The sequence below is a fragment of the Rana temporaria genome, chromosome 9 (genome assembly GCF_905171775.1).
Source record: "Rana temporaria chromosome 9, aRanTem1.1, whole genome shotgun sequence".
Lineage (NCBI taxonomy): Eukaryota > Metazoa > Chordata > Amphibia > Anura > Ranidae > Rana > Rana temporaria.
In genome coordinates, this window is record NC_053497.1 from 146890028 (window position 1) to 146914783 (window position 24756).

General features: G+C 44.1%; 1 protein-coding gene across 17 annotated transcripts in view; it reads right to left on the reverse strand.

Annotated features, from left to right (window-relative positions):
• The window catches only part of DNM1 (dynamin 1), a 226670-nt gene that overhangs the window by 132723 nt on the left and 69191 nt on the right, over positions 1 to 24756 (reverse strand). For all 17 annotated transcript variants that reach the window (XM_040324788.1, XM_040324782.1, XM_040324796.1 and 14 more), the window contains exons 4-7: positions 18035 to 18184; positions 17092 to 17295; positions 11221 to 11319; positions 4831 to 4991 (exon numbers count right to left, since the gene is read on the reverse strand). In XM_040324788.1, coding sequence (XP_040180722.1) covers positions 4831 to 4991; positions 11221 to 11319; positions 17092 to 17295; positions 18035 to 18184 — 614 coding nt within the window. The remainder of the gene's footprint in view (positions 1 to 4830; positions 4992 to 11220; positions 11320 to 17091; positions 17296 to 18034; positions 18185 to 24756) is intronic.

Here is a 24756-nt window from a genome sequence, read left to right on the forward strand (position 1 = left end):
TCACATACAGTGGCGTAGCGTGGGGGAGGCCGTGGCCCCGGGCGCGACATATAGGGGTGCAAACTTTTGTGCCAGTAGTCTCACTACTGGCTGCCTTCTCCTAATTTTTATTTCCGTGTCCCCCGATCTCCGACCGCCATGTTTAGTGTCCGGCACCCTGTGATTGGGTGTACGGGGTCATGTGCAGGGTGGGGCTGGTCTGTCCGCTATCACGGTTGCTCTTGAAGTCCCGCCTCAGCACATGACCCCTATACGCCCAATCACAGTGCGCCGGGAAATACTGAACATGGCGGCGGGACTCGGGAGACCAGCATTGCAAAGTGTGAGCCACCGGGGCTTCGCCTCTGCCTGTCCCTCTGGTGCGGCGCTGTGTGTACAGCGGACGGAGGGGCAGGGCTTGGTGGAGATGGGAATCATGGGAGCATGGTGGTGCAGCGGCTGTTAGTTAATCCCTGGCTCCCGCCCGGCAGGCACGCCATGGAGCAGGTGGATGGCGCTGGCCTGGCCCCAGCGGGGGCACCGACCATGTAGCGAGCATGTGGATGACGCTGGTGGGGAAGCCACAAAGAGCAGAGGTAAGGAAGAGGATGGATCTGCACCAAACTGTGTGGAGGGGGTCTGTGTGAGTAGTGCAGGTGGGTCAGTGTATGTGTCAGGAAGGGGGGTCAGTGTATGTGTCATGAAGGGGGGTCAGTGTAGGTGTCAGGAAGGGGGGTCAGTGTAGGTGTCAGTTAGGTCAGTGTACGTGTCAGTCAGTGTAATAATCAGTGTAGGTGTCAAGTCAGTGTAGGTGTCAGGTCAGTGTAGGTGTGAGTTAGGTCAGTTTATGTGTCAGTCAGTGTAATAGTCAGTGTAGGTGTCAGTTAGGTCAGTGTAGGTGTCCGTTAGGTCAGTGTAGGTGTCAGTTAGGTCGGTGTAGGTGTCAGGTCGGTGTAGGTTTCAGTCAGTGTAATAGTCAATGTAGGTGTCAGTTTGGTCAGTGTAGGTGTCAGGTCAGTGTAGGTGTCAGTCAGTGTATTAGTCAATGTAGGTGTCAGTTTTGTCAGTGTAGGTGTCAGTTAGGTCAGTGTAGGTGTCAATTAGGTCAGTGTAGGTGTCAGTCAGTGTACTAGTCAATGTAGGTGTCAGTTAGGTCAGTGTGGGTGTCAGGTCAGTGTAATAGTCAATGTAAGTGTCAGTTAGGTCAGTGTAGGTGTCAGTCCGTGTAATAGTCAATGTAAGTGTCAGTTTGGTCAGTGTAGGTGTCAGTTTGGTCAGTGTAGGTGTCAGTTAGGTCAGTGTAGGTGTCAGTTAGGCCAGTGTAGGTGTCAGTTAGGCCAGTGTAGGGTTCAGGTGGGTCAGTGTAATGTAAGTAGTGCAGGAAGTAGGATTCAGGTGGATCAGTGCATGTGTCAGGTAGGTGTGTCAGGGGGTATGATAGGTCACATGTGTTGCAGGGGCAGGGTAAAGTGGAGTTGGGTCGCAGCAAAATTAGGTATCGCCTAGGGCAGGGGTGTCAAACTCAATTTAATCTCGGGCCGCATCAGCATTATGATTGCCCTCAAAAGGGCCGGTTGTATCTGTAAGATTAGATGTCCAGCGCATCCCCTCCCCTTTACATTAGATGTCAAGAGCCACCCCACCATCAGAAGTTGAGTCCCCCACTCTCTCTTACATCACAGTGCACCCCCCCTTTCCTAATTCTGCTGCTGGGAAGAAGCTGGATGCATTGTTTGAAAGCAGAGAGAAAGTAAAGGGTCTGGAGGAGAACCAGAGGAGGGATGGAGCTCAGCTGCAGGAGAGGTGCAAGGGCCACATTTAATGGCCTGAAGGGCCGTAATCAGCCCGCGGGCCTTGTGTTTGACACCTGTGGCCTAGGGTGTCAAAGATCCTTGCACCAGCCCTGGTGGTCAGTGTGGTGTGTAGTGTAGTGTGATGTGCAGTGTAGTGGTCGGTCAGTGTAGGAATCGGGTATGTCAGTGCAGTGGACAGGTAGGTAAGTGTAATGGTCAGTCTAAGAATCATGAAAGTCCATGTAGAGGTTAGTGTAGTGGTCAGTATAGGATTCAGGCTGGTCAGTACTATTGTAGGAAGGGAAGGGACTCGGGGAGTCCCAGGGGTTAGGGGGCGCAAATTTCTTGCCTTGCCCTGGGCGCTGACAACCCACGCTACACCACTGGTCACATATAAAACAACTGTTAACCAGCCTTGTTTAGGCACACATCCAGTGGCTGAACCAACTATGTCAATCCTCCAGGAATAACCACTGCATCTGTGTTCATTCTTGTCAGCCTTTCCTTTGTGCTGGGAGTTAAATGAGCCCTGAACATATCCCACACCACACTACGTTCTCGACGAAGTCCACCTGGTCGTCTACTCCATACATTTTCAAGCCATAGCTTTACCCCTTCATCCATCCTGCCTTTTTCATTCACATGTACAAAAACTCCAACAGTGAACTTGATTTTCGGCATTGTTTTTCTTTTGAAAATAATCATGGGTCTTAGTTTGGCACCATGTCCTGTTGTTTTAATTAACACGGTTTTGGCTCCTTTTGAATTGACGGTTTTATTTCCAACCATATCGAAATTCATAGGAGTCTCATCCATATTTCTGATCTGACTTAATGCATAGCCTTGTTTCTTGCGCTGTTGTATTACATATCGATGGAAATTACTTACTTTGGCGTTGAGATCTGCAGGTAATTTTTGTGCAATTTTGGTCTTTTGCCACAGTACCAGATCATGACTTTCCAATAACCTAGAACACCAGGATATAGTGGACTTAAATCCTTTGCTGTGATCTGGGTTAGATTTGGCCCACTGAAGTGCAAAAATCCGTATGCTGTTTCGTATCACTACAAAACCATTGTGACGATGCTCATGCACCAGGTCTGCTACATGCTTCTCGAGTTCTGGCCAATGTGAGTTCTGGCCTCTTCTTAATGCACACTTAGCCCTTGGCATACTCTTTAATGCATCTTCCTTTTCTTTCCAGTCTCGGACAGTCTTTTCTGTTACTCCATATTGTCTTGCAGCAACGCAGTTATTATGTTTCTTGGCACAGTTTACAACTTTGAGCTTGAAACTGGCTTCATGTTTCCTTCTCCTTGCTGGAGCCATGCTGGGGCCCCTGTCTATCAGCCATTTCACACTATGGTAAATCTGAAATCTGTCAGGTATTGTAATCTATCAGGTATTACGGTATCACTTTTATGAAATCAAAAAGGAAACTGGTAAACTACAAGTACCAAAGATTCAGCAAATGGTAGGCAGCAACAATGAATCCTCTCCTCCAAAGCACCACAAATCATACCAGTATTTTATATGAAGGGGAGATCTGGAGCTGGATGTGCAGTACAGGATGTTGGCTACACACAGTATATGATGCTTTGTTATACCGTATACAGTAGTGCCAGGTACACACAGTATATGATGCTTTGTAATTACTGGTACAGTAGTGCCAGGTACACACAGTATAATATGACGCTTTGTTAGTAGGTACAGTATATATGATGCTTTGTTCCAGGTACCTATCTACTACAAGCTTGTCAACTTGTCACTGAGGAACACCATCTATTACTTCCTCACTGGTAAACTTTTGATGTAGGGCTTTTAAATAAATGACCTTTGTTATTACAGTATAAAGATGCTTTTTGTTACTGTTCCAAGAAAACCACTCCAGGTCTTTATCACCTTCTTAAATCTACTTTAAACAGTTGCAGTCTTATCACAAGTACATACTGGTACAGTACAGTAGTGCCAGGCAATAGTAATGCCGCTTACACACGATCGGACTTTTTTCATCTGAAAAAACGATTGTGTATGGGCCCTATCAGACTTTTTTCCCATCGGTGTAAAAAAACAGAACATGTTTTAAATTTTTCTGATAAAAAAAAAACCATAGGAAATTCCGATCGTCTGTGTGGAACTCCATCAGAGAAAAATCCACGCATGCTCAGAATCAAGTCGACGCATGCTCGGAAGCATTGAACTTAATTTTTCTCGGCTCGTAGTAGTGTTTTATGTCACCACGTTTTGGACGGTCGGAATTTAGTCTGATAGTGTGTAGGCAAGACTGATGAAAGTTAGCTTCATCGGAATTCTGACGAAAAATTCTATCGGATTTTATTCCATCAGAAATCCGATCGTGTGTACGCGGCATTACACTGCAGAATACAGTTTGCACCGCTGAGCCAATCCCGGCAGGCAATGCATTTTATTAATCTGTTGATAAATGCAAAGCCTGCTCGGATTGGCAGAGGCTGTGACATCATCACCCCGCACTGCTCCAATCCGAGCAGGCTTAACAAGCTCTGTTTTCAGCAGAGTGCATCACTCGCCGGGATTGGCTGAGCAGCGCATACTGTATGCAACAGTATTATCGAGCACCCAGTGAGCTTCAGATCCATCTGGCGGCGGCATCTGTACCCGGCGTATAAGACAACCCCCGCTCTTTGGCAGTGTAATTAAGCGTAAGGCTGGATTCACACCTATGCATTTTTTGTGCTTTTTGCATTTTGCAAATTTGCACTACAGAACGTGTTCCATAGGAAACCATGTTAAATGGACTGAAGAGCAAATCTGCAAAATGCAAAAAGCACTAAAACTGCATAGGTGTGAATCCAGCCTAAAAGTGTCCCTCTCGATCAGCATTCTTGTTCACCAGGTAAAATGCTATGGCCATTTGAGCAACTACAGAACTAGAGCAAGTAAGAATTAACAATATTGTATGCAAAGCTTCTCTGAATGTGTTGTTTTTCCCAACATAATTAGAATGATGCTTTAAACTGAATAGACCAAGTTCAAACTAGAGCTGCTTGATCTTAATGTATGTTTTTGTATTGGGTACCTGATTGAGAATTTGTTGCAGATAATGGGTCCCCATGCGGTCAGCGAACTGTCGATAAGCAGGATGTGACAAGAAAAACTTCCTCTCAGCTGCCAATGCGGCTTTGATATCTTTCTTACCATCGATGTCCTTCTGGCTTCTGTTTACAACTCCAACATAACCTGTAGAAGATAAGGACAAGGATCATAGCAAGTCTCCCCATTAAAAATACATTTTGCAATTGTTGGAGAGGCTACAGGAAAGACTTTGGCATATAGACCAAAACTGTATTCCTACTATCACCCCCAAAAACACATGAATGTAGGTTTTAGCCCACACTGGGCTGCGGGAGTGAAGCCCAGCAGAACTTGCACGATTTCACTCCCGCTGGTAGTCCCGATTTCGGCCGCGATTTAAGAGACATCTGTGCAGGTTTCTGCACAGATGTCAATGTAAATCGCGGCCCGAAATCGCAAAAAGTAGTACAGGAACTACTTTTTGAAATCGGTACAGCGCCGCATGTGCGGCGTCGCATCGATTAGGACGGTGCCATTACTGACAATTGCCGGCAAATGTGATTGTTTCTGGAACCAATATCACAAAACTAGCAGCTGGCACAGGTATCATCTGCTAATCTGGGGGACATTTTTTAACATATTCTAGACCTCTAGAAGTCTAATGCTGCGTACACACGCTCTGAATTTCCGACAACAAATGTTCAATCGGAGCTTGTTGTCGTAAATTCCGACCGTGGGTAGGCTCCATCGGACATTTGCTGTCGGAATTTCCGACAACAAAAATTTGAGCGCAAAATCCGTTCTCATAAATTCCGAGCGTGTGTAGACAATTCCGACGCACAAAAATCCACGCATGCTCTGAATCAAGTACGAGACGGAAGCGCTCGGTCTGGTAAAACTAGCCTTCGTAATGGAGATAGCACATTCGTCACGTTGCAAATTTTTATAATATTTTAATGCAGCGTATTCTCTTCTTCTTTATAATGCTAGAATAATGAAGTTGTTTTGCTGCTGATATTTACACAGAGTTCTAACAAACTGATTTCTTTATTATTTCTCGTGATCTCCTGAATAATCTTTTTATTTTTTTAAGCCAGATCTCCATAATAATGTTTACAAATTATTTTTATTGTGATCTTTTTTTTTTATCAAGATCTCCTGTTTTTTTTAAAACATTTTATAGTAATCTCCATAATATATATTTTTTGTTTTGTGTGTCAAGTTACCACAACACAATTATTATCTTAGTATTTTTTAACCTCTAGGAGGTTGGTTGGTGTTGGTGTCCCTTGTTAATTTGACATTGTATTTTTGAAATGTACCTGCCTACTCACAAACAAACTGTCCTTTTTGAGATTGGGAACAGCAGCAGATGACATAAGCGCGAATCGTCTCTCACCAAACTTCAACTAACACGAGATTAGCAGAAAGAGCCCAAAGGGTGGTGAACTTGGTATTGAACTTTCCTTTTATAGTGCCATCGTACATGTTGTACGTGACCATGTTCTTGGCGATTGGAATTTCCGAAAACACTTGTGCGACCGTGTGTATGCAAGACAAGTTTGAGCCAACATCCATTGGGAAAAAAAATCCACGGTTTTGTTGACGGAATGTCCGATCGTGTGTACGCGGCATTAGAGGGATCACATCCCAGTGCAATGCACTTTACAGCGTTAAATACATTTTTGAAAGTATATAATTATTAGGCTGGGTTTACACCTAATACAGATGCAGCAGAGGTCCAGTGCAGGGACGAATCGGGCTCAAATTGTTGCCTGAATTCTGACCTGAAGACGCCAAAGACGCACAGGACCCCTGTGCAATCTGCTCCGCAGCTGTTACGGAGATGTATGAATTGGCTCCATTGAAAGCCGAGCACACTCTTCTGCTATGCAATTTGTATGTGGGAAAACTGGCATCAAATTCACACTAGTGTGAACCCAGCCTTAAGGAGTCCAGCAAAATCTATTTAAAACAAATAAATGGCAGACCTCCACTCAAAAACGTAAAAACAAAGCTCAAAAAAATACAGTTACCAATTTTGAACTGTGTTGTATTTTGGGATTTATCCAATCTCACCTGAAATTTCGTATTTACAGAATTGTACAACCCTGGAAGATTCATTTAAAAGAGATACTTATATTCTCTTGTTAAAAAAAAAAAGATGATTATATAGTTTGCTAAAATGGAACATGGAATTAGGAATCAAAATAACCCATACATCCTTGAATTTTTTTTCGAGAAATACAGACAGGTTCTCCATTTACAGTGCCTTGAAAAAGTATCAATACCCTTTAACCCCCCTGGCGGTATTCCCGAGCATGACTCGGGGTGGGTTTTTCATGTTACGATCGGTAACCCCGAGTCACGCTCGGGGTAGATATGCAGAGCCTGCAGCGTGCGCTGGCTTACCTTGTCCTGGATCCAGCGATGTCACCACGCTGTGTGAGCGAGAGAGACCTCGCTCGATTCACACAGCGTCCTCCTGTGCCGCCGATCTCCGTTCCCTGCGACGTTACGACGCACGGCAGCGGAGATCGGCGCCAAATTAAAAAAAGTAAACAAACACTATACATACAGTATACTGTAATCTTATAGATTACAGTACTGTATGTAAAAAAAACACACCCCCCTTGTCCCTAGTGGTCTGCCCAGTGCCCTACGTGTCATTTTATATAATAAAAACTGTTCTTTCTGCCTGAAAACTGTAGATTGTCCATAGCAACCAAAAGTGTCTTTTTATGTCAAAAATGGTTTTAGATCAGCTAGAAAACAGCGATAATAAATTATAATCACTTGCAGAATTGTGCGATAGCGATTTGCGGGGAAATTCGTCATAAAAAAAAAAAAAATAATGACAGCAACAATTCTGCAACTGAGAAAATTTCAGTGATTTTGATTTGATTACATTATTGAATAATTTTTATTTTAATTATATTATTACTTGCTATAATTATTTATTATATTATAATTTAAAATTTTGTTTTTAAAAAAATGTCATACCCGGGATGCCTATTAGATTCTTGTTTGGTCAGATTTAAGTGAGTTATTCCTAAAAATCACAGGCCTACAGTATAAAACACCAAATTTCCTTGCAAATAATTGTACCGCTTTCAGCATGTTTTTTCAGACAGAATCATACCGCCAGGGAGGTTAAAGCAGAGTTCCCGGCAAAATAATTGTTTTAAAAGTCAGCAGCTACAAATACTGCAGCTGCTGATTTTTAAAATATGGACACTTACCTGTCCAGGGCGCCGCAATGTCCTCACCCGAAGCCAATCTGTCCCTTGGCTCTCGGGTGGAGGCTTCGCCATCTTCGGTAAGGGAATCGGGAAGTGAATCAGTTCCCTACTGCGCATGCGCGACTTTTTCTGTTTTTACATGCGCGACTCGCGCTGCACGATCCCACTGGTCCCTGCTGTCTTCTGGGACCTGTGTGTCTCCCAGAAGACAGCGGGGGGACGGAGGAGGGGCCGGACATGGCATAGATAGCCAGGGAGCCTGCGGCAATCTGTGCCCGGAAGTGGGAGGAAATACCTGGATTAGAGAAAGGGGGGTATACCGCGCTATTATACAGAGGGACTCTAAATTGTTACCTTGCGGTATTACGCTATTGCGTCCTTCTCTTGTACCCATATGATCCACACTTGGGGAGGCTATTGGTCCACTAGTCACCTTGGGAGCCTTAATCTGTAGCTGGCTTGCAGTTTACCGCTGGGAGGTTTCATGCTACAAGGTCTGGAGAGTTAAATCGAGACGAATCGTTCCATCCAGTGTCCCTGAGGCATCAAAAGGCCGTGGCTGGGCTATAGCCAAACGTTTGAAAAGCTTGCCATCTGGTAAGCCGCTTACTATTGCGGTGGAGGGCTGACACTGATTGTATGCATGTCACCTGGTGGTCTGGAGCTTCAGAAGTTTAACTCTAATGTGCTAGCCCCTATGGAGTCTTCACCTGCAGTTCAATGAACAGTGTCAATCAGCTTTACCAACATTAGTGCATTCGTTGGTTTCTATAGACTTTTTGGGCTCAATCCTAAAAATTTGGGTTGTATTGAGTTATTTTACTTTATTTAATTTATTTCATTTTTATTTTATTTTAGTTTTTGGCGCGGCTTTTTATTTTCCAAATACCTGGATTAGACAGGTATCTGCTCCCCCCTCCCGCTTGAAAGGTGCCAAATGTGACACCGGAGGGGGGAAGGATTCCCGAATAGTGTTAGTTCCATTTTTGGAACTCTGCTTTAAATTGTCCACATTCTGTCATGTTACAACCAAAAACGTAAATGTATTGTATTGGAATTTTATGTGATAGACCAACACAAAGTGGCACATAATTGTGAAGTGGAAGCAAAATGATAAATGGTTTTCAAAATTTTTGACAAATAAAGATCTGAAGCGTGTGGCATGCATTTGTATTCAGCCCCCTTTATTCTGATACCCCTAACTTAAATCTGGTGGAACCAATTGTCTTCAGAAGTCATCTATTAGTAAAAAGAGACCACCTATTTGTAATTGAATCTCAGTATAAATACAGCTGTTCTGTGAAGCCCTCAGAGGTTTGTTAGAGAACCTTAGTGAACAAACAGCATCATGAAGGCCAAGGAACACACCAGACATGTCAGCTGTGGAAACGTTTAAAGCAGGGTTAGGTTATAAAAAAATATCCCAAGCTTTGGACATCTCACGGAGTACTGTTCAATCCATCATCTGAAAATGGAAAGAGTATGGCACAACTACAAACCTACAAACTACAAACCTACCAAACTACAAACCTACCAAGACATGGCTGTCCACCTAAACTGACAGGCCAGGCAAGGAGAGCATTAATCAGAGAAGCAGCCAAGAGGCCCATGGTAACTGTGGAGGAGCTGCAGAGATTCACAGCACAACTATTAGTCATGCACTCCACAAATCTGGTCTTTATGGAAGAGAGACAAGAAAGCCATTGTTGAATGAAAGCCATTAGAAGTCGCGTTTGCAGTTTGCGAGAAGCTGTGTGGTAGACACAGCAAACATGTGGAAGAAGGCGCTCTGGTCAGATGAGACCAAAATTTTACTTTTTGGCCTAAAAGCAAAACGCTATGTGTGGCGGAAAACTAACACTGTACACAAACCTGAACACACCAACCTTACCGTGAAACATGGTGTTGGCAGCATCATGTTGTGTGGATACTTTTTTTCAGCAGGAACAGGAAAGCTGGTCAGAGTTGATGGGTGGAGCCAAATACAGGGCAATCTTAAAAGCTTACCTCTGCATACTCTAACCCCCCTTCAGTCCATCATGAATGCTGCTGCCAGACTCATCCACCTTACCAACCGCTCTGTCTCTGCTACTCCCCTCTGTCAATCCCTCCACTGGCTTCCGCTCACCCAACAAATTAAATTCAAACTCTAACAATTACCTACAAAGCCATCCACAACTCTGCCGCCAGCTACACCAATGACCTAGTTTCTAAATACCAACCGAATCGTTCTCTTCGTTCTTCCAAAGACCGCCTACTCTCTAGCTCTCTCATCACCTGCTCCCATGCTCGTCTCCAGGACTTTTCAGAGCCTCTCCAAGCCTATGGAACTCCTAACCCCAATCTGTCCGTCTATCTCCTCCTCTATTAGCTTTTAGAGGATCCCTGAAAACCCTCCTCTTCAGAGAAGCCTACCCATACCTAACAACTGTATTTTCATTTGAGTCTATCTGATTATCCCCCCACAGCTAACTACCCTTTGTTCCACTTGACCCTCCCTTCTAGATTGTAAGCTCTATCGAGCAGGGTCCTCTGATCCCTCCTGTATTGATTTGTATTGTGACTGTACTGTCTTCCCTGATGTAAAGCGCTGTGCAAACTGTTGGCGCTATAAAAATCCTGTATAATAATAATAATAATAACAAATAAATACATTATAACTCATCCTAAATGCTAAAAGATGTGTAAATATATCTTGAGATCCAGGCACCCTTGCCGTACCACATAGCCAGTTTTGTGACCTCGCTTTTAAACTGCAGTCAAGCAATAATGCTTGGCGACCAACCCAATTCCAACTTAACTGGATTGTGAATGAGCTCCCCTACACTTAGGTGGGCAACAGTCTGCTTTTTTTTTTTCCACTATGAAATGCAAAAAGAGCCACAATAGTTCACAGATCTGCCTCTCATTCTTTTAGGCTCAGTTCTGTTGCGAGAAGGTAAGAGTAAGCTAACATAAAGGCAGATTTTGGTAATTAAGCCAGCCTCATTTCAGAACATATTTACTGACTTTTTAAGGTAATTGAATACATTGTGACTGTTTATATATAGTAGTTCAGCTGTAAGAATTTTAGAATTACCCAAGTGAATACCTATCATTTTGTATATAATACTTATGAAATAATTCTTCTCAAGTGCTGTGGGTGTCCTTACCTCTCCGCAAAGGCAATAGCTTATTTTCCAAGACATCTCGAGCATCTGTTCCTTCATCCATCAGGTCGAGTTTGGTTATGACACCAATTGTGCGTTGCCCTGAATAAAAGATGTGATAATGGAGTTGTCTTGTTATTCCAGTATTTATTAAAAATATATTTTAATAGAGCTATATATATCACAAAGTATCTCTGAATCAGACCTTCTATGGTTGCTAAATGAACCTGTCCATGGTTGTTACGCTCTACCTGAAAGAGCTATGATAATAGTTATGATACAATTTTTTTTTTTTTAAATGGGGTTGATTTACTAAGGACAAATAAACTGTGTACCTTGCAATTGTAATTACACTCTGCAAATGCATTTGCTCTGGAGCTTAGCAAATGAGGTAAAGCTTTACTTTACAAAGAATTATCAATCAAATGAAAGGAAAATAGAAAAATATTTTTTTGATTGGATGATTTACCACATTTACTAAGCTCTGAAGCAACTGCACTTGTAAAGTGCAGTCTATTTGCCTTTATTAAATAAATCCCAATGTCTACAAGTTCAACCTCTCTCCTAATCTGCAGCTCTGATTTAAAATACATAGAATAATGGACAAAAAAATGACTTTGTGGGCACGTATAAATAATATATAACACATTTTTAATCTTTCACAATTGTGATATGTTGTTGAACAATTGTATCTAAATAGAATACAAAAAAATAAAAGATACAAAATAATACAAAACACAGATCACGTGGTAAATCCCAAGGAGCCAGTTCCAAAATAATCAACTTGCTGCCATAGTGTCTATAAAATAGATGCCCACGCTAGGTAGCCTCCTTGGTATAAATTCCACGAGATTCGTAAACGACTAAAAACAAGCTCTACATGTTTCCCGATGCATAGGATCGCTTCCTCAGGAGCTTCTAGATCATAGAAAGAAACATAATAAATCCAACAATGTAAATACAAAAACAGCTGTACTATATGAAATGCTCACCAAAAAACTTGATGCCAATTAGAAATGTTCACAACCACATATCTCCAGTCCCAAAAGGCTTATTCGCTCTCACCTACAACTTAAGGGGGCTTATTCCTGGGAGTTGGGTTGCTCAGGTCTCTACCCCCATTTTTCTATCTCTGGGGTGGACACCCATTGGAGGCCTTTTGGGACTGGAGATATGTGGTTGTGAACATTTCTAATTGGCATCAAGTTTTCACATAGTACAGCTGTTTTTGTATTTACATTGTTGGATTTATTATGTTTATTGAAAAATATTTCTTTCTATGATCTAGAAGCTCCTGAGGAAGCGATCCTATGCATCGCGAAACATGTAGAGTTTTTAGTCGTTTACAGATCTCGTGGAATTTATACCAAGGCGGCTACCTAGCGTGGGCATCTATTTTATAGACACCATTGCAGCAAGTTGATTATTTTGGAACTGGCTCCTTGGGATTTACCACGTGATCTGTGTTTTGTATTATTTTGAATCTTATATTTTTTGTCTTCTATTTAGATACAATTGTATCACAATTGTGAAATGTTAAAAATATTAAAAATGTGTTATATATTTTTTATACAAGCCCACAAAGTCTATTTTTTGTCCATTATTCTATTCATTCACTACTAGGACGTGGCACATTGGCTATTTACTGTGTTGATTACCACCAAGGGGCAAATAGTACCTAGGTAATCAAAATCAATTCTGATTCAAAATAAGGCAACTGTTGCCAATTTTGCCATATGGGATAAAAACATAATTATTTCATTACACCCCAAGGCCAGTTGACCTAATTGCCTGGATCAGAATCTTTTATTTTTGTATAATATATACAATTGCCATATCAAATAAAGCACAATTGAAAGAATGTTTTTTTCTTTCCTATGGGATCTTATTATCTATTGTTTTTACTATAGTATTACAAACTATTGCTAATTTTTTAAAAGACTGCTCTGTATTTGTCTAAGCAGGCAGGTTCCATTTTAGCTGTGGGCATCTGAAGCCCTTCTGTCTTCATTTCCAGGATTTCCGTGCAGCTGGATACCTAGCTCTCTCCTGCCAAATGCCCCCAGAGCAAACAGCTTGTTATGGCGGTAGCCAAGCAGGCTCACTCCCGAACTGCTGCTCTGTGTGTCCATTCACACAGAGTCGCAGCTTGACCATGCCCCTTTCTCCCCACATTGGCTCACAGGTTGAGATTGACAATAGCTACTGCTGCTGTTTCAGCAAATGAGGAGAGAGAGACTTCCCGGAGAGCCAAGGCTCTCGTGCACATCGCTGGATCGCGATGGGGCTCAGGAAGGTATTTGGAGGGTTGCTCCAAACAGAAGGTTTTTTACCTTCATGCATTGAATGTATTAAGGTAAAAAACCTTGAGCTTTTAGAACCACTTTAAAGTTGCATGCTCTTAAAATAAACATAACCAAAAACCATTATGGTTTACTTTGTGAGGAAGGAATAAGTGATTGAAAAGGGGTGTCACACACCCCTTTATAGGACCTGAACAGTTTTGAGGGACTGGAATGTTAATGGGAGCAAATGCAGTACACATATCTAAAATGAGTTACAAATATTTAAATAAACTGGCCTAATTTACAATTTTCTAAGCCACTGTTACTATATATACTGTATTTATTGGCGTATAACACTCACCTTTTTACCCTGAAAATAGAGGGTAAACTGTGCCTGCGTGTTATATGCATGGGGCTGTGGAAAGTTTTTTTTCCTGAAACTTCCCTCTTAAAGTTAGGGTGCGTGTTATACGCCGATAAATATGGTACTTCAGATCTGGATCAAAACCAATATTATGGCTTCACTGAATAATATTTTACATGGGTAAAATAAGATATGCAACATAAGCACATGCAAAAGCCAGGAAACTATTTGAATGTAAAGGCTAGGTTCACACTAGTGCAATCCGATGTTCACTGTGATTATGTATTGTGACTTGGTTGCATTTTGGATGTAGTTTTTTCTATTTTATGGAGTCAAAATTGCACTAGAATCACACCAAAATAGTACAGGACGCTTTTATAAAATGGCATCGATATAAGCGGGCACCATTGAAAACAATGGGCCAGATCCACAAAAACCTGACGTAACTTAAAAAATCCAATTTAAGTTACACTGGCTTAAAGTTTCTACCTAAGTGCCTGATCCACAAAGCACTTATCTAGAAATTTCAGGCTGTGTAACTAAAATTCCGCCGGCGCAAGGCGTTCCTATTCAAATGGGGCGAGTCCCATTTAAATGAGGCGCGCTCCCGCGCCGGCCGTACTGCGCATGCGCGTCGGCCGTACTGCGCATGCGCGAAGTTACGTTACGCCGAGTTTTGAGGATCGCGACGGCTTAAAGTTGCGTCGGGGAAAAAAAAATTACAGCGGCATGCATTCCTGAGGGAGAACTCCATGCCAATTTTCAAAGAAAAAACCGGCATGGGTTCCCCCCCCAGGAGCATACCAGGTCCTTAGGTCTGGCATGGGTTGTAAGGAGACCCCCCCACGCCGAAAAATTGACGTAGGGGGTCCCCCTACAATCCATACCAGACCCGTATCCAAAGCACGGTACCCGGCCGGCTAGGAAGGGAGTGGGGACGAGCGAGCGCCCCCCCCCTCCTGAGCCGTGCCAGGCCGCGTGCCCTCAACATGGGGGGGTTGGGTGCTCTGGGGCAGGGGGGCGCACTGCGGGCCCCCCCACCCCAGAGCACCCTGTCCCCATGTTGATGAGGACAGGACCTCTTCCCGACAACCCTTGCCATTGGTTGTCGGGGTCTGCGGGCGGAGGCTTATCGGAATCTGGGAGTCCCCTTTAATAAGGGGGCCCCCAGATACCGGCCCCCCACCCTAAGTGAATGGATATGGGGTACATCGTACCCCTATCCATTCACCTGGAGGCAAAAAGTAAAAGTTAATAAACACACAACACAAGGCTTTTTAAAATATTTTATTATTCTGCTCCGGACGCCCCCCCTGTCTTCGTTATTAGCTCAATTACCAGGGGGGGCTTCTTCTTCCGCTCTCCGGGGGTCTTCTTCCACTCTCCGGGGGTCTTCCGCTCTCCGGGGGGGCTTCTCCGGACTCCGGGGGGCTTCTTCCATCTTCTCCCCTCTTCCGCTCTTGACTCGGCGAACCCCGGTTCTTCTGCAGCTCTCCGGTGCCTTCTTCTTCAGCGCTGGCTGCCTGCTATGTTTGTGTGTTAGCTCGATTTCAAACAGGCAGCCGGCGCGGTCTTCTGTGGCGTCAGGGTCTTCTGGTCTTCTGTTCTTCCGATGTTGTCTCGTCGCCTGTTGTCGCTGTAATGATGGAAGCGCGCCTTGCATCACATTTATATAGGCATCACCGTCCCATCATGCTCCGGTAGGTACCCACGTGGTGGGTGCACGTGGGTAGGCACCCACCACGTGGGTACCTACCGGAGCATGATGGGACGGTGATGCCTATATAAATGGGATGCAAGGCGCGCTTCCATCATTACAGCGACAACAGGCGACGAGACAACATCGGAAGAACAGAAGACCAGAAGACCCTGACGTCACAGAAGACCGCGCCGGCTGCCTGTTTGAAATCGAGCTAACACACAAACATAGCAGGCAGCCAGCGCTGAAGAAGAAGGCACCGGAGAGCTGCAGAAGAACCGGGGTTCGCCGAGTCAAGAGCGGAAGAGGGGAGAAGATGGAAGAAGCCCCCCGGAGTCCGGAGAAGCCCCCCCGGAGTCCGGAGAAGCCCCCCCGGAGAGCGGAAGACCCCCGGAGAGTGGAAGAAGACCCCCGGAGAGCGGAAGAAGAAGCCCCCCCTGGTAATTGAGCTAATAACGAAGACAGGGGGGGCGTCCGGAGCAGAATAATAAAATATTTTAAAAAGCCTTGTGTTGTGTGTTTATTAACTTTTACTTTTTGCCTCCAGGTGAATGGATAGGGGTACGATGTACCCCATATCCATTCACTTAGGGTGGGGGGCCGGTATCTGGGGGCCCCCTTATTAAAGGGGACTCCCAGATTCCGATAAGCCTCCGCCCGCAGACCCCGACAACCAATGGCAAGGGTTGTCGGGAAGAGGTCCTGTCCTCATCAACATGGGGACAGGGTGCTCTGGGGTGGGGGGGCCCGCAGTGCGCCCCCCTGCCCCAGAGCACCCAACCCCCCCATGTTGAGGGCACGCGGCCTGGCACGGCTCAGGAGGGGGGGGGGGGGGCGCTCGCTCGTCCCCACTCCCTTCCTGGCCGGCCGGGTACCGTGCTTTGGATACGGGTCTGGTATGGATTGTAGGGGGACCCCCTACGTCAATTTTTCGGCGTGGGGGGGGTCTCCTTACAACCCATACCAGACCTAAGGGCCTGGTATGCTCCTGGGGGGGAACCCATGCCGGTTTTGTTTTTTACAAATTGACGTGGAGTTCTCCCTCGGGAAAGCATACCAAATGCCGTCGCTGCAATGGGCCTTTACAAGATGTGACTAACTTTACACTTTGTAAAACGAGCCCTAATTTTACACTTGCAAAATAACACTTACGGCGCAAAAAAGAAGCTAGAAAGCTTTGTGGATCGCCTTAAGTGCTAATTTGCATACTAGCAACGGCATTTCGACTCGAAATGCCCCCAGCGGCGGATGCGGTACTGCATCCTAAAATTAGGCAGTGTAAATCAATTACACATGCCGGATCTTCTGTGTAACTTTGGAAAAAGCCTTTTGAGGATCGTTTCCAAAGTTACACACAGACTGAACAGCACTTAAGTCGGAGTATCTCTTTTGAGGATCTGGCCCCATTGAAAACAATGTGATTTTCACTGGCATGCGATTCTGTGTGACTCAAATTGCATCTGAAATCACACTAGTGTGAACCAGGCCCAACAGGAAATTATTTCTGGGTTGCTTTCTATACAAACCTTGAGGATCCACTTCTTTGGCAATTTTCAAGGCATCAGAGTTTGCCAAATCTGAATTAGCTGGAGACACAGCTAGAAGTAGGCAATTCTCCTTGGTAACAAACTGCATGAGCATGTCACGGATCTGAAACTCAATGTCCACTGGCTGGTCACCAACTGGGACTTTGGTCATACCCGGAAGATCAACCAGAGTCAGGTTAAGCACTGAAAACAAAGCATAAAAGATCTAAGATTATTATACGGAGATAAATTAGGCTACTTTGACACATGCAGGTAATAGTAATATTGCTGTTTGTCTGCAACTAGTAATATTAGTGCTGTTTTTACAATAAAAAAATATGTTTTTGACCCCAACATGCTTGACAACTGCTGTTTCTCTATCTGGCAGGTTCACAGTAATATAGCTAATTTAGGTAGAAAACACTGAAAGTGAAATACTAGCCCCCCCCCACCCTAGAGGTGTCCCACTTGTCAAGTGCTGCTACTTCACACTGATGCAGACACCATTCTTTGCAGCATTATAGCGAGGAATCCCATCAAGAGGCACCCCAAGGGTGTGTATCCCTGATATCATAGCCTCAGACAAAGTGGCCTCAGTTACACAATGGGCAGTGGGCACAGAGTCTTCTAGGGACAGCTCTGGTGAGGTGGTGAGTATTGCAGCTGAAGTTACAGGAGTTTTTTTTCCAGAACTGTTGGGCAGCCTATTAAAAAAACTGTTACTTGAGTTGGGCTTTAATCTAATTCACATCTTGAGTGGAATCTCACACACATGCAGGGTGAATATGTTCTCTGTAGGAATTACATTTAGGAACTCAGCAGTAAAAGGTAAAGACGCTAACCAGATAGTGATAGGCAACCCAAGATTATAGTTACCGATGCATCTGTTTTCAATAAAATAATTATAATCACAACGTCATTAAACACAGACTGGTTGACACACCATTTGGAGAGTAGACACGAAGGTTTATTGGCACAGGGGAAATGCCCTTGTTTGTTCCGGTGATCCGATCGGTTTCAGCCTCGATTTCCGACCTGATCTCTTCAAAGTCTGTAAACTTCTTTCCTTTGCAGTGCAGAAACTCCCCATGTTCTACAAAATAATGATACGACATCAATCACAGGCCTCACATATAGGTAACCATAATGATCACATTCAGTTAGACAATATTAGGAGGGGTTATTTATGAAATGGATTGCATTAATTAAAAGATACACCCCCTATTTAGTAAAAGAGTACCAGTATTCAAGAAGTAAATGCAACATGTATGCATACAATGTAATATTTTACAGAGTAAGCTCTACCCCCTACACATTAAATGGAAGGACTACTCATTAAAGGAGTTCTCTGACCTAAAACTTTTAACCCCCGCTGTGCCCGGGCTGTAAAACTATACAAAATAAACTGTCACTTACCTGCCTACGATCCCCCGTTGTTCCGATATCGCCGTCCCGTTCTCCGGTCCCGGTCTCTTCCGCTTCCTGTGTGTCGGTGACTCATAGTGCGCTCAGCCTATCAGCGGCCGCGACGGGACATTGCTGCGGCCGCTGATAGGCTGAGCGCACTATGAGTCACCGACACACAGGAAGCGGAAGGGGCCCGGGACCGGAGAACGGGACGGCGATATCGGAACAACGGGGGATCGTAGGCAGGTAAGTGACAGTTTATTTTGTATAGTTTTACAGCCCGGGCACAGCGGGGGTTAAAAGTTTTAGGTCAGAGAACTCCTTTAATGGTACACCAAAGCCTCGTACACACGGTTCAATTGTTGTACGACTGAGCATCTGATTTTTGTCAAAAGGGCATGTACAGGATTTTGTCTTGCACACTAACTATCCGCAAATTGTCATTCGACAAACACGAACGTAGTGATGTACTATGAGAGTATAAAGAGGAAGTTCATTTCTCAAGCTCCAACCTTTGGCTTCCCCTTCTGCTAATTTCATGTTAGTGGAAGTTTGGTGAGCAATTTTCAGATCATACAAAACAAATGCCTTTTAACCACTTACCACCCGGCCTATAGCAAAATGACGGTCGGCGGTGGTTCAGTTATCCTGACTGGATGCCCATGGGGTCTGACACACCGCTACACCGATCTCGGTAAAAAGCCTCTGACTGAGGCTCTTTACCATGTGATCAGTTGTGTCCAATCACGGCTGATCACAATGTAAACAGGAAGAGCCGTTGATCGGCTTTTCTTCACTCGCGACTGACAGACGCGAATAGAGGAGAGCTGATCGGTGGCTCTCCTGACGGGGGTGGTTTGCGCCGATTGTTTATCAGCACAGCCCCCCATCGGATGCCCACACTGGACCAGCCGGGACCACCAGGGAAGCCCCCAACATGTGGATGGCCAGGTACATCCCCCATGACCATCCACATGTGCCAACATATGCCCACCATATGCCAATCAGTGCCCACAAATGGGCACTGACTTGCACCATTATAGAATTAATAAAATCAGTGATGCCCAGCAATGCCACCCACCAGTGTAATCAGTGCCACCCATCAGTGTCCCTCTGTGTCACCTATCACACAAGTCACACCGCAAGTCGGATCATGTTGATCCGACTTCTGGTGCAACTTCTATTTAAATCAATGGGCTCCCAAAGGGAATCATTGATTTTTGAATAGAGAAAGAAAAACGTGGCTGAAAGCTAGCATGGCGAAACGTGCATTGAATTCAATGCAAAACGCGGAAAAAACACTGCTTTTTTTCCTGGAGTCTGTACTAGCTTTACAGCTTGTTTTTTAAAACGTCCATGGGCATGAGGCCTTAAAGGGGTTGTAAAGGTTTGTCTTTTATTTTCTAAATATTTTGATTTCCCTTCTAAATGTTTTTTTTTTTTTTTTGGGCAAATGGGCCTATGTTAATCTGGCCCTGGATGTAGTTTGTCAATAGCATTAAAGGGGTTGTAAAGGTTCGTTTTTTATTTTCTAAATAGGTTACTTTAAGCTAGTGCATTGTTGGTTCACTTACCTTTTCTTTCAATTTCCTAAACACCTTACTGAGGAGGAACAGGAAGTGAGAAATTTAGACAAAGAAATCAAAGAAAAAAAACTTTTAGAAAAGGAAATTGAAAGAAAGGGTAAGTGAACCAACAATGCACTAGCTTAAAGTAACCTATTTAGAAAATAAAAAACGAACCTTTACAACCCCTTTAATGCTATTGACAGACTACATCCAGGCCCATTTGCCCAAAGAAAAAAAAACACACAAAAAAAAAAAAAAAAGGACTTTGAGGGTTGTAGCTCGGTAGCAAATTTGGTGGATATGTAGCTAAAAACCTACCCCACCACTGGCCAAAATATGGGGCTCCTATAATTTAGGGTTCCGGAGATACGGGGATGCTTGCGCAGCCTGTCAGAAGCTATATACAGAGCAACCAGTTTAAATACAAGCTGACACTCTGCAGCAGACTGAGAGGATGAGCTCACAGTGCTTATAATAATTATTTGTATATTACTTATAGTAATGAACCCCTTGCAAGTTATGAGACGGGAGCGCTCGTTCTGGTAAAACTACCGTTCATAATGGAGTAAGCACATTCATCACACTGTAACAGACAGAAAAGCGCAAATCGTCTTTTACTAACACAGAATCAGCTAAAGCAGCCCCAAGGGTGGCGTCAACCGCATGGAACTTCCCCGTTCTAGTGCCGTCGTACGTGTTGTACGTCACCGCGCTTTGCTAGAGCATTTAAAAAAAAAAAAAACGATGGTGTGTGGGCAACGTCGTTTTAATGATGAAGTTGGAAAAACGTTGTTCTTTCTACATGCCAATCGCGAATATTCGATTTCCGAATATTCGCGAATACTTTCTCCGCCCTTCTTTTGCATCAGAGCCAATCAGAGTTCTCCTACCACAGTTGTCAAATATTCGTCTATATATTCGTGATATATGGCGAAATCGAATATGGCGTATTCCGCTCAACACTAATCACGAATATATAGACGAATATTCGTGAAATATTCGCTAAAATCGAATATTCGTGATATTTTATAAAAAATATTTTTTTTTTGCAAAATTTCGCTAATGCGAATGCGAAATTGATTGCGAAATTTTGACAACTGTGGTAGGAGAACTCTGATTGGCTCTGATGCAAAAGAAGGGCGGAGAAAGTATTCGCGAATATTCGTGATATTTTATCGAAATTTCGCTAACGCATTAGCGAAATTTCGATAAAATATCACGAATATTCGATTTCCGAATATTCGCGATATTTTATCGAAATTTCGCTAATGCGAATGCAAAATTGATTGCGAAATTTTGACAACTGTGGTAGGAGAACTCTGATTGGCTCTGATGCAAAAGAAGGGCGGAGAAAGTATTCGCGAATATTCGGAAATCGAATATTCGTGATATTTTATTGAAATTTCGCTAATGCGAATGCGAAATTGATTGCGAAATTTTGACACCTGTGGTAGGAGAACTCTGATTGGCTCTGATGCAAAAGAAGGGCGGAGAAAGTATTCGCGAATATTCGGAAATCGAATATTCGCGATTGCGAATATTCGGCAACATAAAAGGATCGCCTCAGCTTAGCTACTCGGCCCAGGGTCTCTAATCATACCAGCAATGCTTTTAGACGTCGATAGGATGTGATCTGTTTTAAAAATAAATTTGAAAAAATACGAATATTCGGAATAGCAAATTTTGTCCGCGAAATTCGAGTTATTCGCGAATATTCGAATATGCCATATTCGTAACGAATATTCGCAATGCGAATATTCGTGAGCAACACTAGTGCTTATCAGTGATGCCCATCAATGTCGCTTCATCAGTGCCTCCTCATTAGTGCCCATCAGTGCCACCTCATCAGTGTCCATCAGTGCAGCCTATCAGTGCCCATCAGTACCGCATTACAGTGCAGCATCAGTGCCTCCTCATCAATGCTGCCCCATCAGTGCATCCTCATTAGTGCCCATCAGTGCCTCCTCATTAGAGCCTCCCCATCAGTGCAGCCTATCCATTTCACATCTTCTCTCTCCCTCTCTGGGACCGGAAAAGAGGTGTTTGTTGTGTCGCACTGCCCAATTTCTTCTGCTCACATCAGACAATTGCTGGAGGAAGGAGAGAGCAGAATCTGCTCCTCCAGCAGCTGTTCATGCTAATCTTAAGCTGAATGACAGGAGTGACAGCAGCAGCATTACTCCTGTCATTTTGGCACGGACAAGCTCCCTCTGGCGGGTGTCACCCGGTGCAGTCCGCCCCCCTTGCCCCCCCATAGTGACGCCACAAGGATACCTTGCCACAAATTTGTGGCAGTGTTGAAATGTAAAGACTGTTACCTTGCTGCACATTTTCACCGGAAAGTTGTACACTTACAGAGCACTTGAAGCACAAGTTCTAGTTGACACTTTTCAAATTTATAGCAAATGTGTGTTGCAAGTCTCTAACAAGATCAAAGCTGCAGTGGTAAGTCTACAGCAAGAGCTCTGCATGTCTAAAGCATGAAACTTCAGCCACAGTGACCCCTGTGGTGGGATGACTATTGCACAAAATAACTGAACCAGAACTTGCAGCAGACTTGCAGAACATTTGCAAAGAAAGTTGATCTGGAGTCATGCAATGTGGACTTGCTGCAATTGTGCAACAAACTTGTGAAGCCTGGTAAGTCTAGCAATAGCTTAGCAAGTCATTTTTAAACTTGCAGCTCAATTGCTTGCTATCTGGGCAGTGATTTCACCCAAAGGGAGCGAGAATAGAATACTTTTTCATACACGTACAGCAGGCACATATCAGTAATATGAAATGTTGGGGTAACAAACACTATAAATCAGAGAGTATCCAGTTGCCTTAGAGCAGGGGTCCTCAAACTTTGGCCCTCCAGTTGTTCAGGAACTATAATTCCCATCATACCTAGTCATGTCTGTGAATGTCAGAGTTTTACAATGCCTCATGAGACTTGTGGTTCCGCAACAGCTGGAGGGCCGTAGTTTGAAGATCCCTGCCTTAGTGGAACAGAAAGGAATTGCTGAACTTGATGACCATTTGTCTTTTCTCAACTTGACTAGGTATCCATTAGAAAGGCAGCACCCATTTTCCCAAACTCACAATACTTTATTAGTAATGCACTCTAACATGTACATTAGTGTAGTGCTACCCCCGTAAGAGTCGCTGGTGATTGTGGTCTGTCTCCTACCCTGAACAGCCAGGCACATGAATTTTCAGACACACCTTAGTCAAAAAACAGTCACTGTACTTTGTTTTGTTTTATTAGGGGAATAGAACTTGGATGGGGATAGGGTGCACATGAGATGCCCACCTGATTAAAGATAGGAAATTTAGGGACTGAACTATATACAGCCTCTTCTCTTCTCCTCCAGTACATACACTTGCTTGCAGACGATCACTTTAGAGAGCAACTAGCACTGTGGTTAGCCTGACACTGGCTTAGCCGGACCCAAAGCAAATGCCCTTTGCAGGCAGGGACTGCACGCCCCTATAGTGTAGCATAAATGGTAGTAGTTCTTAGTGCTAGCTGCCACACATGTGGCTACTGCTCCCAGTACCACCTCTTCAGACGCTGCCAGCCCTCCTGGCTGCAACTGCCCCATTCCACTGCCCGTGCCACCACAGTCCTCCTTACTGGCTCTGCACCCATCCCAGACTGCTCCATCCCAGTCCTCTGAGGCGTGCCTCCCAGTCCTCCTGACTGTGTATCACTCACCAGCCCTCTTGGCTGTTCCCGTTGCTCCTGGGGACTTGCCCGGCAGTGTTTTCCCATTATCCTCTCCATGCTCCCAGTGCCTCATGTCCAGGACACCTCCATGTGTCTTGAGAGGGTTCCGTCTGCACACGAGCCCAGGCCCAAGGTCAACCTCCCTCCCCCCCAGATTGGGGAGCTCCCTCAAAGGCCATGACAGCCTAACACTCCATCTCCAGATTCCACCCAAATAAAACTCCTCACCAGCTGGGCTGACCCTGAGTATTTTAGGGGGCCTGCCTCCTACCAATCCAAGTTGGCGACTGGTTGAGGCCCTCAGAATATTCCAGGCAGCTCCACCTTACCTCACCTCCTATTCTTCTAGAGGGTGCCAGAACATTCTAGAAGTAGGGAGGAGGTCTCGGTGATGCTGCCTGTAAGACATTTAAATCTCCCTAGATTTCTGCTCAAGCCAGGACAAAACACAGACAGGCTTGGCTACCAGCCAAGCCTGCATACATTTACCTGTACTAGAAAAAATAAAAACTATGTACACTTATAGCACTAGAGGGTGCTCCACTAGCAAGTGTATGGTCTTTGTAATTAGAATATTGGACCACTTGCTCTTTTCTGTAGTGATCTCTTTTCATCACCATGTTGATCCTAAAATGTGGAAATATAACATTTTTTAGCTATTTTTTTTTGATAGCACAAAACAATGATAAATTAAGTCAAGCATTTACGTCCATGGCAGCGTCAGCTGTCCAAGATGCCAGAAGATGTTTGGGTTATGCTTGCAGGGCTTACTCTCCTATGTCTATATGTACTCTTGCTTTCTAACGGTCCTACCTTCTTCAGAAAAACAATAGCCAATAATTTAGCTATCATTTTGTTTCATGTACTGTGACTGCTGTAAATCAAAATTACATTAGCCTATCAATCAATAGACAACATCAAATGATTTCCATCATTTCCATAAGCACGTTTAATGCAAAAACAGGGCTTGTCAGGCAC